A 16812-nucleotide genomic window follows, 5' to 3' on the forward strand; every position below is an offset into this window, starting at 1 on the left:
GGGTCTTTATCTTGTATGATGAACAGTCAAAAATATGTATTTTGCAGGTGCAGCTGCATAGTGGGGTAACAGATATGAAAACCGATGGACAGAAAACACATGAAAAGTCTCAAGAAAAGAGAACACACCAGCAGATACCTCTTGTGTCTGATTCCCAGACTCACTCACCATTCCAGTCCCAGCAGAAGCAGCCTCAGGTTTTGTCACAGCAGCTTCCGTTTATTTTCCAAAGCTCTCAGGCAAAGGAGGAATCTGTGAACAAACACACAAGTGTGATACAGTCTACGGGGTTGGTTCCTAACGTGAAACCTTTGTCTTTGGTACATCAGGCCAAAAAGGAAACCTATTTAAAGCTCATAGTTCCTTCCCCTGATCTGCTCAAAGCAGGGAATAAAAATACCTCTGAAGAATCTCTCTCTTTGACCAGTGATGTCAGATCAAAGCGGGTGAGTGAGGATTGTGATTATTTGTAACCTGCATTACTTAATAAGATGGAACTTTGTGCTGTCAAACCCTGTTAAATACAATGTATTAAAATGATAAGTATGTATTTTTTCATAATCATGGAGTTTTTACGTGTTTTTAGAGCTGATATGGATTTCTGAATGGTGTAAATTAAGTAGATTGTGTGGGTCATGCATCTCTTAAGGATAATGTGCAGCTGAAATCAGTATTCAAATAAGAAAAGAACTCCTCATGAATTGTGTGGCCTGGATATTTCTGCTGTGCTTTAGTTTCAGGCAGAATGTTGCTTTAATCCTTCACTTACATAGTATTGTAAGCGCAGCTTCACTTTGTTTCAGATTGAATAGTTTTAAGTCAAACTAATTGAAATTACCTTTTTAAATTATGATTTCAAAAATATAAGCTGAAAGCCTTTCTTTAAAAAAAAAAGTTCAATGTAACATTGAGTTTTGTTTGCTCTTTAAAGACAAATTTTTATGCACTGATCGCTATTAAAACTCAGCAGGGCCATTTCCATAGTTTTTCACAGAATCCCAGCATGGTTTGGGTTGGAGGGACCTCAAAGCCCACCCAGTGCCACCCCCTGCCATGGGCAGGGACACCTCCCACTATCCCAGGTTGCTCCAATCTGGCCTTGGACACTTCCAGGGATGGGGCAGCCACAGCTTCTCTGCCCAGCCTGTGCCAGGGCCTGCCCACCCTCACTCAGTTTGATCTTCCTTTTCCTGATCAGGACTGTAAAACACGTTTACATGGGCCTGTCTTAACAGACAGCTTACAGAAATTTCTAGATTCTCAGTTTATTTATGTTGTTAATAGTGATTATGGTGGCTAGTTATGAATGTTCATAATTTCTATTCAGTTAGATTTGAATGGGCACTAGAAGAGAACAAAAATCTAGCTTTTTACAAACACTGAGGCTTGGGATACACATAAAAATATATTAAGAAATATATTTACCAACGCAACTGTCATTATTCTATTATTTTTCAATTTTGTTTCAAACTAAGTAGTATTGTGGAAAAGTAAACTGAATTTGGTTCACAGGTAACTCACAGGCCCTCAGTGAGGACTGAAAAATACAGAGCTTTTATTCTAAACACTGTTTTTTCCTTTCAATTCCCAGTTAGATTGTGAAATTCAAATAAGCTTGTCGTTTACTCTGAGTGGCTAAATAACATTATAATTATGAAAACGTATGTCTTTGTTATTGGAAGAGGCTTCTGCTTTTAAATTTAGCTGATGATCCTCATTTAATGGTTTGATTTCTCTAAAACATTTAGTGAAGGTGTGAGTATTTATTTTGGAGGTTTTCCTGATGTGTTCAGTTTTCAGTGTTAGTAACTTCAAAATGTATTGTGCTTGACTTTATGTTTAAAAACGGATTGAAAATGTGTCATCTTTATCCATTTTACTGTTTTCCTTCAAAGGTGGTGTGGGGTTTTCTTCTTTGTTAGAGTCTTTAAACTAAAGTCAGTGTAAGCTTTACATGCATTTGTGAGCCATTGTTGATTAAGTTTTACCTGGCAGACTTTGAAGTACTGCTTTTTCAGTTAAAAAATTAGCACATCACAGCACTTCTGAGCCCTTCCCCTGCCTTTGTAATAAACTTTTTCTATGCCAGGAGTCTTCCGTTGACTTCCTGCTGGTATTGTGGTCATTAGTGTTGTATTTACCTTGTGCTTTAAAATGAAAACATTATTAAAGGTAGCTGTACATTCACTAGTAGGTTTATTATATACTGAAATACGTATTAAGTGGGAGTTTTCCTATGCTGGTAGACAGGAGTAGTCTCTCCCTAAAAATTAATTGTTTCAAGATGCTTAATATTTTTATGTAAGTCACTGTGTAAAGCAATATATAGCATGTGAGAAAGCTTCTGTACGTAATTTGGATCAAGTTAATCTTGATTTGAATTCAGCTTTTCATACTTGATTGACAGTGAAAATCACTCAAGACTTGTGTAACTTGTAGTTGCTCATCTCTTCTGTGGTAGCCAGTACCTGCTTTGGACCTACAGAAAATAGCTTAGCAGATGTTTAAAATTTCCTAGAGTTCGCCTGCCTGAATACTAAACACCAAACAAACACCTCCACATTTTATTCCTCTGCCTTCTTATTTCTTTAGGAACAATATAAACAGACATTCCCAGCAGCACAGCTAAAGAAGCAGGAATCATCTAAGAACCTGAAGAAGGTTATCGCAGCGTTGTCAAGCCCCAAACCAACATCTGCTTCATCAGCTCATAAAAAACTCACATCCTTGGAAAGCAACCATTCTAATCCATTCCTGACAAATGCACTTTTAGGGAATCACCAACCCAATGGAGTTATTCAGAGCGTCATCCAGGAGGCTCCTCTTGCACTCACCACGAAACCGAAACCGCAGACCAGGAGCAATGAAAGTGGAGCCATTACTAGTCCTGCCCCCTTTTCTTTGCCAGTAAACCTGAGTGCAGGTGGGAAAAAACCAGCTTGTAACCGGACACCTGTTGTGCCCTCTGCCTCCCCTGTGTTACCTGGTGCAGGGAAGGATAACGCAGTCAGCAATAATGCAGGGAGTGCAGCAAAGCCACAGCAGCGCCTCCGTTCTGCACAGCTGGGGCTGGAGCAGTTCAGGGGCGCCGACTCAGACCCTCCCAGCAGCAAAGACTCTGACGACTCAAATGATGATGATGACGACGATGAAGATGAAGATGAGGATGATGAAGATGATGATTCTGATGATAGCCAGTCAGGTGGTTTAACCTTTTTAATAGGAAACGCAGAAACTTTATTTTTTGAGTTTTGAAAACATGTATTTCCCACCGTATTTTAAAACAGGGGTAGAAAATAGTGGGCAAGCATGGCCCACACTGCCCTAGCATGTCCTTGAAATGAGCACATCTCCCCAGCACCCATTGTATCATACCCAAAATCACGTTGGAGTGTTGGATACTTGGTGAGCTGTCCAGGTAAGGTGGCTCCAGAGCCTCCTGGAAAGGCTGTCAGAGATCTGCCTTCCACATCAGTCACCTGGCCTGCAGCTCCTGCACTGCTGATGTGACAAGGTGCTGCAGAGGGGATGGAGACCAAGGCTAGCTGAGGGTTAGTTATGCTGGCAGGCAGAGCCCAGCTGCAAAACAGGATTCCCTAACCAGAGAGGGACTAAACAAAGGCCTTCAGATTGTTAAGTGGCAAGAAAAGCATGTTTTGGCACCTCATTCAGGAGCACAGTAGTCCATGACCAAGGACTTGAACAGTTTTCAGGGCTGCAGTCCAGATTACTCTGTTAAAGGCTCTTAAGCAGTTTGGAACGGCAAGGCCTGTTGAGTTGACTGTATTTACAGTCACTCCTTTCTCCCTCATGTTCTGATATCCCTTGGGTCTGACAGTCCTTGAGTCCAGCCTCCACCTTCATTATTCTCTTCCCCTTGTCATCCCCACACCCTGTACTAATCTGTTTCTCCCACAGCTGTAGCCCATCTTTAGTTCCTTACCCTGCCTGTCCTTGATTGTAACACTTCCTTTGGCCAGATCACTGGACTTCCAATTCTCACGTGTCTCAGCCTGTGGTCTGTTCTGTTTTCTTCCCTTTCACAATGGATTTCACACCCTGGGAGATGGCCTTCCTGGGGCAGTGCCCAGCTACTGCCTGGCTAACAATGATTTAGCTGTCGCTCGTTCTAGGGTAAACAGTCTCTTAAAACACTGAAGCTTCTGACACTCATCTCTTCCCATTCAAAAGAACAGTGCATTATGCAGAATTACTTAATGCTATTGTAGTAATTTTGAAGTTTAGGTAGTTAATTATAACCTCCTATTTATACTCAGGAGGTGTTACTAAAAACATATTTAATAAGACAAATGACTTTGCAGGTGTTAGAATTTAATGTAGTTATCAGGTCTTAATGTGCCTTTTGCCATGCTTTTTTTCAAACAGAATCTGACAGTAATTCTGAATCAGATACAGAAGGGTCTGAGGAGGAAGAAGATGATGATGATAAAGATCAAGATGAATCAGATACAGACACTGAGGGAGAAAAAACTCCACTGAAGCTGAATAAAACATCATCCTCTGTGAAGAGCTCTTCCATTGGCCTTGCAGCTCATTCCACCCCGCTCAACCTCCAAGTGGCCAAGCCCCCCAGCTCAGCCCCAGCTGCCCTGTGTGCCGAGCCCCAGGCCGGGGTGTTCCTGGGGACGGCGCCCGCCGCCCTCGCGCCCGGCGCACACTGCGGTACCTGCGTGTCTTCTTATAGTGCTGGAACGTGGGGGGCATGTGTGGGAAAGGGAGGTACAGGAGCAGGCCGGGGGCTGGGATCAAGGGAGAGCTCGAGAGGGAAGTTTTGTACCGTAAGAACAGTGATTCACTGAATGGCCTCCCCTGGGAAGTGGCAGAGTCCCCCTCACTGGACATTTCCAGGTGCCAGTCGATCAGGGGGCGAGAGGGTCTCAGCCAGGCTCCCTTCCCAGGAAAGGCTGGATCAGGTGTCTTTTGAGGTCCCTTCCAGCCTCAGCGTGGGCTGACTCTGAGATGGTTTGACAGGTGTTTGTAGCAGATGAGCAGAATTGCAGGTTCTCCAGACCAGAACATTACACTGAGACCAGGACGTTCTAGCTCACGTAATTATTTGAGAGAAGGTAGGATGAAATAGCCAGAGTCAATATTTATTACTTTAGAAGTCTTCGTTACTTAGTCTTTGTTATTTACCATTTTATTCTAAACTAGTTATTTATATCTATTTTATGGGCATGATAGGTGGCATTCTGAATCTTCGGGTTTGCCCCTTCCTTGATAAATTTTGTAACTGTATTTTGTTGCCATATAACTTTATTTGTTATTAATTCAAAATTCTCAGTAGAATTTATGGATTATGTGCAAGTATTTACTTTTACAAGGTTTATGAAAAGTACATATAGTGTTTGCATGATGTTACATAGTGTTTATAATCCTTTGTTGGTGACTAATTTGTAAGATTTAGTAATTACTGTGATTAAAGAATGCATTTTTGAAAGTCATGCTTGTTAACATGCATGATAATGAAATTACATATTTACTACTTTGAATTAGAAACTTGATGTTTAATCAATATGCATATAAGTAGATTTTTAAAATGGGGATATGTCCTTATAAATAGGTTTTTATATTTTTTTATATTCCATGTCATCAAGAGCATTAGATTTGAAGCAGTATAATGTGATCTACTTCGTATTTTTCCCAGAAACAGGCCTGTTAATCATAGTTTGTAAAAGATTTCCCATGGATTAGGAGTAGTCCAAATGGTTACGTTACAAAGTTAATTTTTTTTCCCAGGGGGATCTGTGTTAATTTATGATGCTTTGAAAAGACTGATAGCAAATTTTTGTCTCTTTACAGAGGTGGGAGGTTGAATAAGTTAGTTCTGTGTCCTTGTTTCAGATGTAGTAATACTGCACCTAAGAATGACCTAATAAGAATCACCATGATACAACAAAAACATTTTTGTGTCCATTTTGCCTGGACTTGGTTAGTCACTGATTTAGGTCTTGTGATCTCTTTACTGTATCATTTTGCACTTGACAGCTCAGTTTTCATGTCACTTGTATTTGGAAGAGCAGCCTCTTCCCTTTCCTCTTTCCCTCTTCCCTCCCTTTCCTCTTTCCCTCCCTTTCCTCTTTTCCCTCCCTTTCCTCTTTTCCCTCCCTTTCCTCTTTTCCCTCCCTTTCCTCTTTTCCCTCCCTTTCCTCTTTTCCCTCCCTTTCCTCTTTTCCCTCCCTTTCCTCTTTTCCCTCCCTTTCCTCTTTTCCCTCCCTCTCCTCTTTCCCTCCCTCTCCTCTTTCCCTCCCTCTCCTCTTTCCCTCCCTCTCCTCTTTCCCTCCCTCTCCTCTTTCCCTCCCTCTCCTCTTTCCCTCCCTCTCCTCTTTCCCTCCCTCTCCTCTTTCCCTCCCTCCCCTCTTTCCCTCCCTCCCCTCTTTCCCTCCCTCCCCTCTTTCCCTCCCTCCCCTCTTTCCCTCCCTCCCCTCTTTCCCTCCCTCCCCTCTTTCCCTCCCTCCCCTCTTTCCCTCCCTCCCCTCTTTCCCTCCCTCCCCTCTTTCCCTCCCTCCCCTCTTTCCCTCCCTCCCCTCTTTCCCCCCCTTTCCCCCCCTTTCCCCCTTTCCCCCCCTTTCCCCCTTTCCCCCCCTTTCCCCCTTTCCCCCCCTTTCCTCTTTCTCCCCCTTTCCTCTTTCCCCCCCTTTCCTCTTTCCCCCCCTTTCCTCTTTCCCCCCCTCCCCTCTTTCCCTCCCTTTCCTCTTTCCCTCCCTTTCCCCTTTCCCTCCCTCCCCTCTTTCCCCCCCTTTCCTCTTTCCCTCCCTCCCCTCTTTCCCCCCCTTTCCCCTTTTCCCCCCCTTTCCTCTTTCCCTCCCTTTCCCCTTTCCCTCCCTCCCCTCTTTCCCTCCCTGTGCCCACTCCAAGTACCCGAGCAGTCAGTCGGTGGGGCTGAGTGCAGCCCTGTGCCCAAAGCTCGGCCCCGGGCACAGGCAGCCCCTCCGTGCCAGTCCAGAGGACTTGGCCCCACCTGGCAGCAGCTGTGCCATGGCCGGGTGTGACACTCCTGGCTGTAGGAGCCTGGAGTTCAGTTTGATAAGGGAACTCACTCCCAGGGCAGAGATGCAGCATATTCTTGACTCCAGGTCCAAACTATCTTTTTGAGAAGTGCATCTTCCAGAAGTTGGTCTGTACATAGTTCAGGTCCTACAGCTGAGCTGTCCGAGAGGCCTGAGAGAAGGACCAGCCTTTGGCTCACACTGAAACCCCACATTTGGCAATGGTATCTGTGATATTATTGATTCAGTCCCTTGAGTAGCACCAAACACAACATCTGTTTGAACTTGGAAAAGCTGAAATAGTCTTGAAAATTTTGTGCTTTTGGCAGTTGACTGCAGTCTATACACAGTACTCTAAGAAGACTGAACCTATTAGAATGTATGGGTCTTTAAAGTAGAGTTTTTTCATTTGCATCTTCTGTACTGAAAAAAGAGGTGTGCAAGGAATTACTTTAGCAATACCTGCAAGCACTAAGCAAGGTGAGTTGTTAAGTATAGAACAGATAGGTTTTTCTGTTTACAATTCCAGAGCAAGAGGTGACAGGAAACTTAGAGGAAAATGTATTTAAAAAGGAGAACAGTTACATTGTTTTGGGGTTTTTTGTAATTGAGGTGCATAATGGCTAGAACTAAAAAAATACTTCTCTTTTGTTTTGGGGATACAAACATAGAAAGTTTGTTTTAGGAATGTTTTCATTTTGTAAGTTCTGTTGGGTGTTAATCAGAAATTCTGTTTCAGGTATTTCAAAAAGACGAAGAGTAGCAGATGAGAGGGAGCTGCGTGTTCCTCTTGAATATGGGTAGGTTGTGTATATACTTGCCTTGCCTTGAGGGGAGATAATAACAAATCAAAAGTCCATTGATAAAGAAATGACAGTTTAAAAATTTTGAGGCTGAATAATAAGGAAAGGACTTCAGTAATGCAGATTTCTGATTCCCTGTGACTGTGTCAGCATATTTTGTGTGTTAATTTTTGTGCATTAGATTTGCTATTTTGCAAACATGACTTGTCTCTTAGCAATTTTGCCACTGGAAATTAATCCTGATGGCTAGATCTGAGCCAACACAGACTCCAGGTAATTCCCTGAAGTAAAGTAAAGCCATTTCAAATCTGGTAACATGTAAGTAGCTTGATATAAATAAATCTATCTCTATATATAGTCAGTTTGGACAGTTTTCTGGTTTTGTTTGATTTGTGATACTCCAGTCACATTTCCCTCTTTTATAAAATTCTGAAGTTGACATGAATTACTTGTTTTTCAAAAAATGTATTGTTGTATTACTCCAGCTGGCAAAGAGAAACCCGAATAAGAAACTTTGGTGGTCGCCTTCAAGGAGAAGTAGCATATATTGCCCCTTGTGGAAAGAAGCTGAGACAGTATCCTGAGGTGGTAAAGGTGTGTTCATTGTTTTAACTTCTATGTTCCAATGCTGCTAAGCATGCCTGCAATTAAAAAATGCCATTTTTTCCTCTCCAGTAATGATGCTTATTTCCTGTGATATGGGGCATTAGTGTATGTTGGTCTGTTACTGATTTGAACTCTTACAAATGTGTATCCCTTTGACAGAATATGCAAAACATTACACTCAAAAAGTTAGCTGTGCATCAAAGCTGGGTTGTAATTATTTACAAGCTGAAGTGGAAACATATGTGATTTTTTCAGTATCTCAGCAGAAATGGAATAATGGATATCTCAAGGGACAATTTCAGCTTCAGTGCAAAAATAGGAGTGGGTGACTTCTATGAAGCCAGAGATGGACCGCAGGTATCCACTTTTTAAAAAGTAAAGTCTTTGATCCAAGGAGCATTAACTTAAGTTTAGGTGAAGTAATTTTGCTGCAATCTGAAACATTGCCTGTTTTTAGCTAATTATTTCTAAAAATTGTGCGTGTTTCTTATGAGTAGTGAGATGGAGGTGCTGAGAGCTGGGCCCCAGGCAGTGTTGAAAGCTGTTCCCTTCAGTGCCTTTGTTTGGAGGGGGCAGGAATTCACTTGCTTTAATGATCAGCTCTGAGCCTGGGTTGGGCTGGTACCCAAACTCTGAGCTACTTATTTTGTCTTAGTGTTCAGATGTTCCTGACTTAAATTTCTTCCTTTATTGTAGACAACCTCATATCAATAGTAGTTTACATTAAAATCCCACTCTCCTCGTGTGTTCATGTGCATAGTATGTATATGTATGTGTGTGTTTGTGCATGTGTGTAAAATGCATGTTTAAATGTTAGTGTGTCCTGTATCAGGAATACTGTCTAAGCACCCCGGGACTCATGGAAAGGAATGCAGGGCTACCCCAGTTATGCTTTACAGTGGCAGAACTGTTAGACTGTGTGTGGAGAAGCCACACAAGGGTAAGTAAGGCTAGGATTTTAGGGAAATTGTGTTACTGTGTTTGTGCCATGCTGTGTTACTGTATTTTGGCCATGTTGCCATTTTTTCAGGATGTGCACCAGGGTTTTTGGACTTTGTCAGTGAATCTATTTGCTTCTTTAAAAGATAAGTGTTCTGAAACATGTTGCTAGCTCTCAGCAGTCTTGAATTCAGGCTCTTGTTGAGCCTTCTGTCCCAGTGATACCATGTAGAAATACGTCATGTTTTCATGGTATACATTTGAAAGTGTGACAGACCAAGTGCACAGTAAGCAGCTGCTCCTGGGTGGTGCTTCCTGATGCCTGGCTTACAGGGGAAAACATTGCTAAATGTGCTTCCTGATTGGCCTTCAGAAAACAACAGTTCCAAGTTCCTGTAGTTGTGAACTTCATTATGTGCCTGAATGGCTTGACTGAAACGATTCCTTGTGCTGTGAACATGATGTATGTCAGGGTATCTGCTCTCTTTTTACCCTGTAACTTTTTTTGTGTCTGTCACCCGTAGTACTTCATTAGTCTTGTCCCCTTCTCTAGTTATCTCTTCCTTCTCCCTTTAGTTCATGAGTTTATTTACAGAGTTTTCCCTGGGTTCTATAAAACTTGAGAGTGAAGGCAGTGGGAGGAGTAGAGTTCTACTGCCAAGGCTGGCAATGTGAATGTTAACCTGGTGCACATACTCTGTAGTTTCTACCTGTGGAGTTTGTGGTAGGTTCTACTTAGACTTGGGTGGACAAAGGAGAGGCTTTGTTTTTAGAAGAAGAGACTGAGGGCAGCTGTGTCAGCTGGGCTAAAATGAGTTTACATTTTATGTGTGAATGAGAAATTTATAATGTAAAGAGTGGAGCTACACTCAGGCTGATAATACACACTCAGTAAGACAGTAGTGATACTGATACTTCATGAAAAGAATTTGCACCCTTTGAACTGAACTTTTTTGAATTGTGCAGCGTCAAAATAATATGCAATAATCATACCTTCATGGGTGTCTGGAGGTAATTCTATAAATTTTATTTTTGTCTCTGTGATAGTTTTGAGTATTCTGTACAGACTTCTGTGGTCATTCTTCGTTTTTTTGTTCTGTAATTCTGTCTCCTTTTGAGACATGCAGCCCCAGAGGGATGGGGTAAGTTTCAGAGAGCTCTAGGATGGAATAAGATGCAAAGAAAATTATCTTAAGGCTAAACTGAAGAATTATGTGTAGAAACCCAAACCCACAAGGATTCCCTGCTCCTGAGACTGCCTGTGTTTGTTACTCGTGGTGTGCAAGCAACCAGATGTGGAGGGTTAGTCAAAACAGCAATGGAATGCTTGCACAGAGAAGCAATCTGGCACAAGTGGGCCATGAAAGGATAAGGTTAGAAGAATAGTTGAAGTTTGGTAAAGTGGTGGTGGCAAATGTGGAAATTCAGTGACAGGACCTGGAAGCGTCAGCCTGTGCTGTGATGTAGAAAGGTCAGTGTGAATGTGCTTGGGGTGATGGAGAGGACACAGGTCCTCATGAGTGCAATATGGATAGGAGGGTTTGTCCTATTCCGAGTTCGGCGATTCATTTTAGAAAGCTTTGTTGTTCACTCTTCCTCACAAATCTAATCTGAAGTTAATGTGGATTTTTCTGTCGTGTAAAGTGCTTATGGTTTTGTTCATTAGTTTGGTTAGCAGGATCTGAGCTTGATTCTGCTTCTGTGGGTACTTGTCTGGTGCCTTTTTGGCAAATACCTTGATTGCACCACAGTGTTGCAGTATATGGTAGATACTTGAAGGTGAGAAATTGAATTAGGTTCTTATTTTGATTAGTTTCAACAATAAAATACAACATTTCACAGTGTTCTTCCTGTTTTTTCTCTAATGTTTGAGCAGCAAAGCTTAGATTTTGTGGAGGCCCATGATTACTTCTGTGTTTGGGCACAACCCCCATATTTTTATTTTGGAATATTGAAACTCCACAGAATATGAGATTGCACATTTTTTTAATAGAAATGTTATTTTGAGTTAGATTTTAAGAGATGTTAAAAGAACACAAAATAAAGATGGTCAATCACCACTTGCTTAACCTTTAATTGCTTTGTTCTGGATAATTTTTGTCTTGGCCTCTCTTCAGCTTCTGGGAAGTTGGGTGTGCACAGTGTCTTTGACAGGACATTGAACAGTCTTCTCCCCATTCCCTCAGACACCTGCTTTGTTTGCTGATTGAACCTTCTACTACCTTCCTTTGATGGCTTCTAGTTTCTCTTTTAGGTGGCATTAGGAAAATGTAATACACATAATACGTGGTCTCTGGCACTGATGGTCTTGTAGACCTCTTACCTTCCTTTTCTGCATATTTATTGTCATTAGTGTCATTAACCACAGAAAATCCAAGTACAGAGCAAGGGCAGTCTCCATTGCAGGTTCTAAGGTACTTCATGAACTATGGCTGCTCCTCCTTCCCCAGGATTCCTGGTTTGCTTCCCTTCCCTGGCACCTGTATTTCAGGGGATAACATTTCCAAGGTTGGAAGTTGGTGTGGGTTATAAGTACAGTACTGAAGCTACCTCATTAGACTGAACCTGTGATTGTAATTCAAGTACTGGGCAGGGAAATGAGAGTCACACCTGAGCAGTACTCTTAAAGATTGTAACAGAGCTCCTGGTTAAGTGGTAGAGGTAAATATTTTGGATTGAAAAGTCCTTAGGGGTGATGTGTGATGATGTACACATTAATGGTTCTGAGCAGGGCGTTTTCAGAGTAGAATGAATAACAAAGCCCTTTGGAATGTCTGCAAACAAAGTGTGCCATGTACTCTTGTTCAGGACTTCAAAAAAGGTACCTTTCATTAGCAAACTGCCTTTGCTTTTACTGAATTTATCTTAAACCTTTGTGAAGAATGAGCAGAAATAATTAAAAGACAAATCGCCAGAATAAGCACAAATCATTTATGTTGTGGTGCAGAAGATTTGATGTTACTCTTTATGCACATAGAAATGTGAAAATGTAGGCATTTCATATGTATTTTTTCTGAACTGGTATTTAACGAGTTTTATAAGTTACCAGCTTTCCTTCTTGCTTTAGCAGGCATTTTCAAAATCTTTTACAAATCTTTTTAAGGCAAGTTATGGAGAAGTCCCAAAGGATATGTAGCTTACATTTTTCCCCCTGCATTTCTAAAACCTTGGGAAAATGGTAAAAGATGTTACAATTTTGAAATATTCATGTTCAATCAAACAGATTGGCCAGACAGTGTTGTTCTGCTCAGTAGGGGCAATAATCTCTACTCTTCAGTAATAAATTAAAGTAAAGCTATTTCTGTGTGAGGGTTAACTTGGGTATTTTTATTAACAAAGTATTTCAGTAGCTTCTGTGATTCCACACAGCACTCTGGTAGTAACAGTGAGAGAAAGGATTGAAAGTCTTGCTGCATACTTTGTTTAGCTACAGAATATATCTGTATCTGAACTTTCAGATCAGATACATGGGGGCTCACAAGTTACAAACATTTGATTGCTTCAGGTTGGCACAGAAATTGTTTTGCAGTGGATAAGGGGAGAACTCAATGTACTAAAATTTCAAGATTGAACTGCATCTGTTTTTTCAGCTCAGTTGTTGAGATCTACAACGCTTGAAAGCAGTATTTGAAAATACATTACTGCATTTGCTTGTTATGTATGTCAGAATTTCTGTAAACAGCTGGAAGATGGCAACTCAGCTTGATACATTCTTTTATTCATGTTGAGCAGTGAAAGTAGAATAGTTGGTTTTGAGTGTAAAAACCAGGAATCTGTTGTGCCTCTTAAAAAGGGTTTAGCAATTTGATTTGATCAGAAATAATTAAAAATAACAACAGTAATGGCATACCTACTAGGTAATAACTTTGTATGTCGTTGAATAGTATTCAAAATCTTTCATAGTGGTACAATTTACAAAGTTCTAAGTGACAGCCTCCCAGATATAGAGCTTGTGTGCATCCTCAGAGCGTTGTCCTACCCAAACAGTACATCACAGCTCTCACATACTTTGTCTGTAATTTACTGGGGAGGGGAAAAATCTCCTGCTGTTCCTGTTCTCAAGTGATTTAGATTTATTTCTCTCTTTTTAATCTGCATTCCTAATCCATGTCTGTGCAATGTGTCAATTAAAGGGTGTACAGTGGTGTCTCCTGAAGGAAGAGGAGGTCCTTCCCCGGCTCAGAGCGATGGAGGGGCGCAGAGGGCGACCCCCGAACCCGGAGCGACCCCACGGCAGGGACGAGGCGCGGGCGCGGCGGCGCAAGGGCCGACCGCCCAACGTGGGCAGCGCGGAGCTCGTGGGCAGCGGCGACGCGAGGCTGCTGAGGAGGCTGCAGGCTCAGGGTGAGAGATGTGTGTGGGTTACTGTGCTCACCAATGGGGTATATCAGTACAGAGATACAGAGCTCGTGGGCAGCGGCGACGCGAGGCTGCTGAGGAGGCTGCAGGCTCAGGGTGAGAGATGGGTTACTGTGCTCACCAATGGGGTATATCAGTACAGAGATACAGAGCTCATGGGCAGCGGCGATGCGAGGCTGCTGAGGAGGCTGCAGGCTCAGGGTGAGAGATGTGTGTGTTACTGTGCTCACCAATGGGGTATGTAATGTGCAGATACAGAGCTCGTGGGCAGTGGTGACACGAGGCTGCTGAGGAGGCTGCAGGCACAGGGTGAGAGATGTGTGTGTGTTACTGTGCTCACCAATGGGGTATGTAATGTGCAGATACAGAGCTCGTGGGCAGTGGTGACACGAGGCTGCTGAGGAGGCTGCAGGCTCAGGGTGAGAGATGTGTGTGTGTTACTGTGCTCACCAATGGGGTATATCAGTACAGAGATACAGAGCTCATGGGCAGCGGCGACGCGAGGCTGCAGGCACAGGGTGAGAGATGGGTTACTGTGCTCACCAACATCAGTATATCAGTATAGAGAGAGTTAGTGTTTCTCCTAAGGAAGAGTGATGTGTTTCATTGGATATTGAAATTTTGATATCTGCTTTTATTGAAGACCTTTCCAAGATCAGTAAAAGTGTGTAGATTTTAAAGGAAGAAGTGAGCTCTAAGGTCCCTTCCAACCTCGTGGATTGTGCCAATTCAGACTAAGTGGTCTTCTGTATCAGTTGGCCTTTCCATAGTTCATAGTTTAAGTTCTTGTCTATGATACAAACTCTCATTTTCAGGTACAGGTTCCACTTCAGTTAAAGTGTAACTGCTTCTTCTGTGTGTTCCTCTGTGGAAGTTTGAGGGTTCCCCTGCTGTCATTTGCCTGTTTACACTGCCCTTGCTATCCACAGCATCATCTGACCTGTACACGATACATGGGTTTTCTCTGTGTTTGCCTGGGCCTTGGTCATTGCACAAGAAGTTGACAGTATTTTGGGGAATGCTTTCAGAGAGGTCCTAGACCTCAGTCCTTTGAAAAGCAAGCTGAGTTCAACTTCCAGAAAATCCTCTCTTCTACTGGATTATATCAGTGTGTCCATAAGCAGTTAATTGAAATTTCAGCAATACTGTCACTTAGGGGAGCCCCAGGGGGTTATTAATTAGCATCAGAGTGACTGGATTTAGGTAGCCACAGGAAAGAGAGGTGTGACCCAGGTGAGTATGCCCTCACTGCCTTGTTAAAAAAGAATGAGATAATTGAATGAGGAGACTTCTAAGGAAAACAGTAGTTCCATGCTTTCTGAATAAAATTGATTTAGTACTTTTGAGACAAATGTTTCTGCTTTAAAAAGAAAGAAATTGTTTTTAAATAGTGCAGCATTATTGGTCTGATTCTGTAACTTAATGGATAATTTTTTCCTCCAAAAATAGTACTTTATTTTACGTAGAAAGTATCCATGTTTGCTGTATTTTATGTAGAAAGTATCTGTTTACACAATGTTTTTACACTGTTGATGTAGTTACTGACACATGAGATGGCACTAAAGATAGTTGATAGTGAAATTCTGTAAAAATCAGTGTGTGCAAAAGAAATCCGCTGTTTGCTCTGTCTTCACAACATGCAAATGTCTGGAGCATGGACTTTTTATTGTTGGACAGCACTGTTTTTATGAACTTAGTATTTTCTCTTTGTGACAGAAATAGCCAGGCAAGCAGCACAGATCAAGCTGCTGAGGAAACTTCAGAAGCAGGAACAAGCACGAGCTGCCAAAGAAGCAAAGAAACAGCAAGGTCAGTGGTACTTGTGAAGGTTTGTGCTTGTTAGCAGAGTATTTTGAAAGTCATTAATGAAACGTTACCTGCCTCTTGTCACACCCTGCTGATACTGTTTGCTTTTGTTTGTTAGCGATTATGGCAGCTGAAGAAAAGCGGAAGCAAAAGGAGCAGATAAAGATAATGAAGCAGCAGGTAAACTTTATGCAATTCCTAAAGAAGCCCTTTAAATTGTATTTTGAATTACCGAATGAAGTGTGTTTCAGATATTTAGTAAATTACTAAGTATGCTGATTACAAACTGTAAGATTTACATGAAGCTTGCAAGACCTCATGTATTGGAGTTGTATGCATCAGGAAAGTTTGTGTGTCTTTCTCCTCTGTGATTGCTCCTTTACAGTTAAATATTTTGGATTGTCTTTTCTTAGGGTCTTGGTTTTGGTTTGTTGTTTTTTGATAAAGTATGTATATGGCTATGTGTTCTCCAGAAGCTAAGTAGTCCATGTCCTGGAGTTTCAGACCAGCTCTCAGTTAAACAGTGTGTTCCATGAGGATAGGCTTTGCCCTCAGTGTTGGCAAAACATGTGCTGTTCCAGAGAAGAGCACTGAGCTGCATTTCAGGCCTCCCAGCCTGCAGGGCTTCTCCATGGCCTGGGCTTTGCTATTAACACTTTACAGCAAGTTCAGCTGGATGTGTTGCAGCGCTTCTCTTCATAATGGTCCATTTCCAGTCACTGTGTCACTCAGGCAATTTCTTGTGAGATAATGAAATATCAAATAATGGGCTAACAAATTTTTAATATGAGCTAATTTAACAAACCCAGCACAGGAATAGGGAAGTAATCCCAGTGTTAGCAATGATTACATTTCTCAGTCAACATAGTAAGACACTGTTCAGATTTCAGGAACTAATTCCTGAAAAAGAACAAATTGGAATGTGGTTGCATAGCATCCATCTGTGGAGTGCACAAGTAGCTTGATCGTTTTCTTCGAGCCCCATGGAACATGCTGGAATGTGTTGTACTGCCCGTGGTTGCTATTCCAGTTCCTTCTTTGGTTACAGTGTGTTTACAGCTCTGTCCCCCCAGCTGCACAGTAAGGCATCCACACTTCTCCTCAGTTCCCTGAATGCTACACAAGTCTGGGGACAAGGAAATGTGCCACACTGAGCACATACCCAGAGGCTGCCTGGGCAGTGTCAGTGCCTGGGGGTTCTCCGAGCTCGGTTCCCTGTGCTGCTGTGGGGCTGGGATGGACTGAGGCTGCTGCACCTGAGGCAGAGCTGCCTGTTTGCTGGGCACGGG

The 16812-nt window shown here is 42.2% G+C and overlaps 1 protein-coding gene across 12 annotated transcripts in view; it reads left to right on the top strand.

Moving 5' to 3' along the window:
• BAZ2B (bromodomain adjacent to zinc finger domain 2B) overlaps positions 1-16812 on the top strand; it is a 113651-nt gene that overhangs the window by 69352 nt on the left and 27487 nt on the right. For 6 of the 12 annotated variants that reach the window (XM_071562472.1, XM_071562478.1, XM_071562474.1 and 3 more), the window contains 9 exons: positions 48-446; positions 2593-3202; positions 4387-4683; positions 7750-7810; positions 8299-8407; positions 8675-8776; positions 13492-13702; positions 15434-15526; positions 15642-15703. In XM_071562472.1, coding sequence (XP_071418573.1) covers positions 48-446; positions 2593-3202; positions 4387-4683; positions 7750-7810; positions 8299-8407; positions 8675-8776; positions 13492-13702; positions 15434-15526; positions 15642-15703 — 1944 coding nt within the window. The remainder of the gene's footprint in view (positions 1-47; positions 447-2592; positions 3203-4386; positions 4684-7749; positions 7811-8298; positions 8408-8674; positions 8777-13491; positions 13703-15433; positions 15527-15641; positions 15704-16812) is intronic. The other 6 variants (XM_071562477.1, XM_071562479.1, XM_071562484.1 and 3 more) reach the window with 1 other exon arrangement.

Source organism: Pithys albifrons, chromosome 8 (genome assembly GCF_047495875.1).
Source record: "Pithys albifrons albifrons isolate INPA30051 chromosome 8, PitAlb_v1, whole genome shotgun sequence".
NCBI lineage: Eukaryota > Metazoa > Chordata > Aves > Passeriformes > Thamnophilidae > Pithys > Pithys albifrons.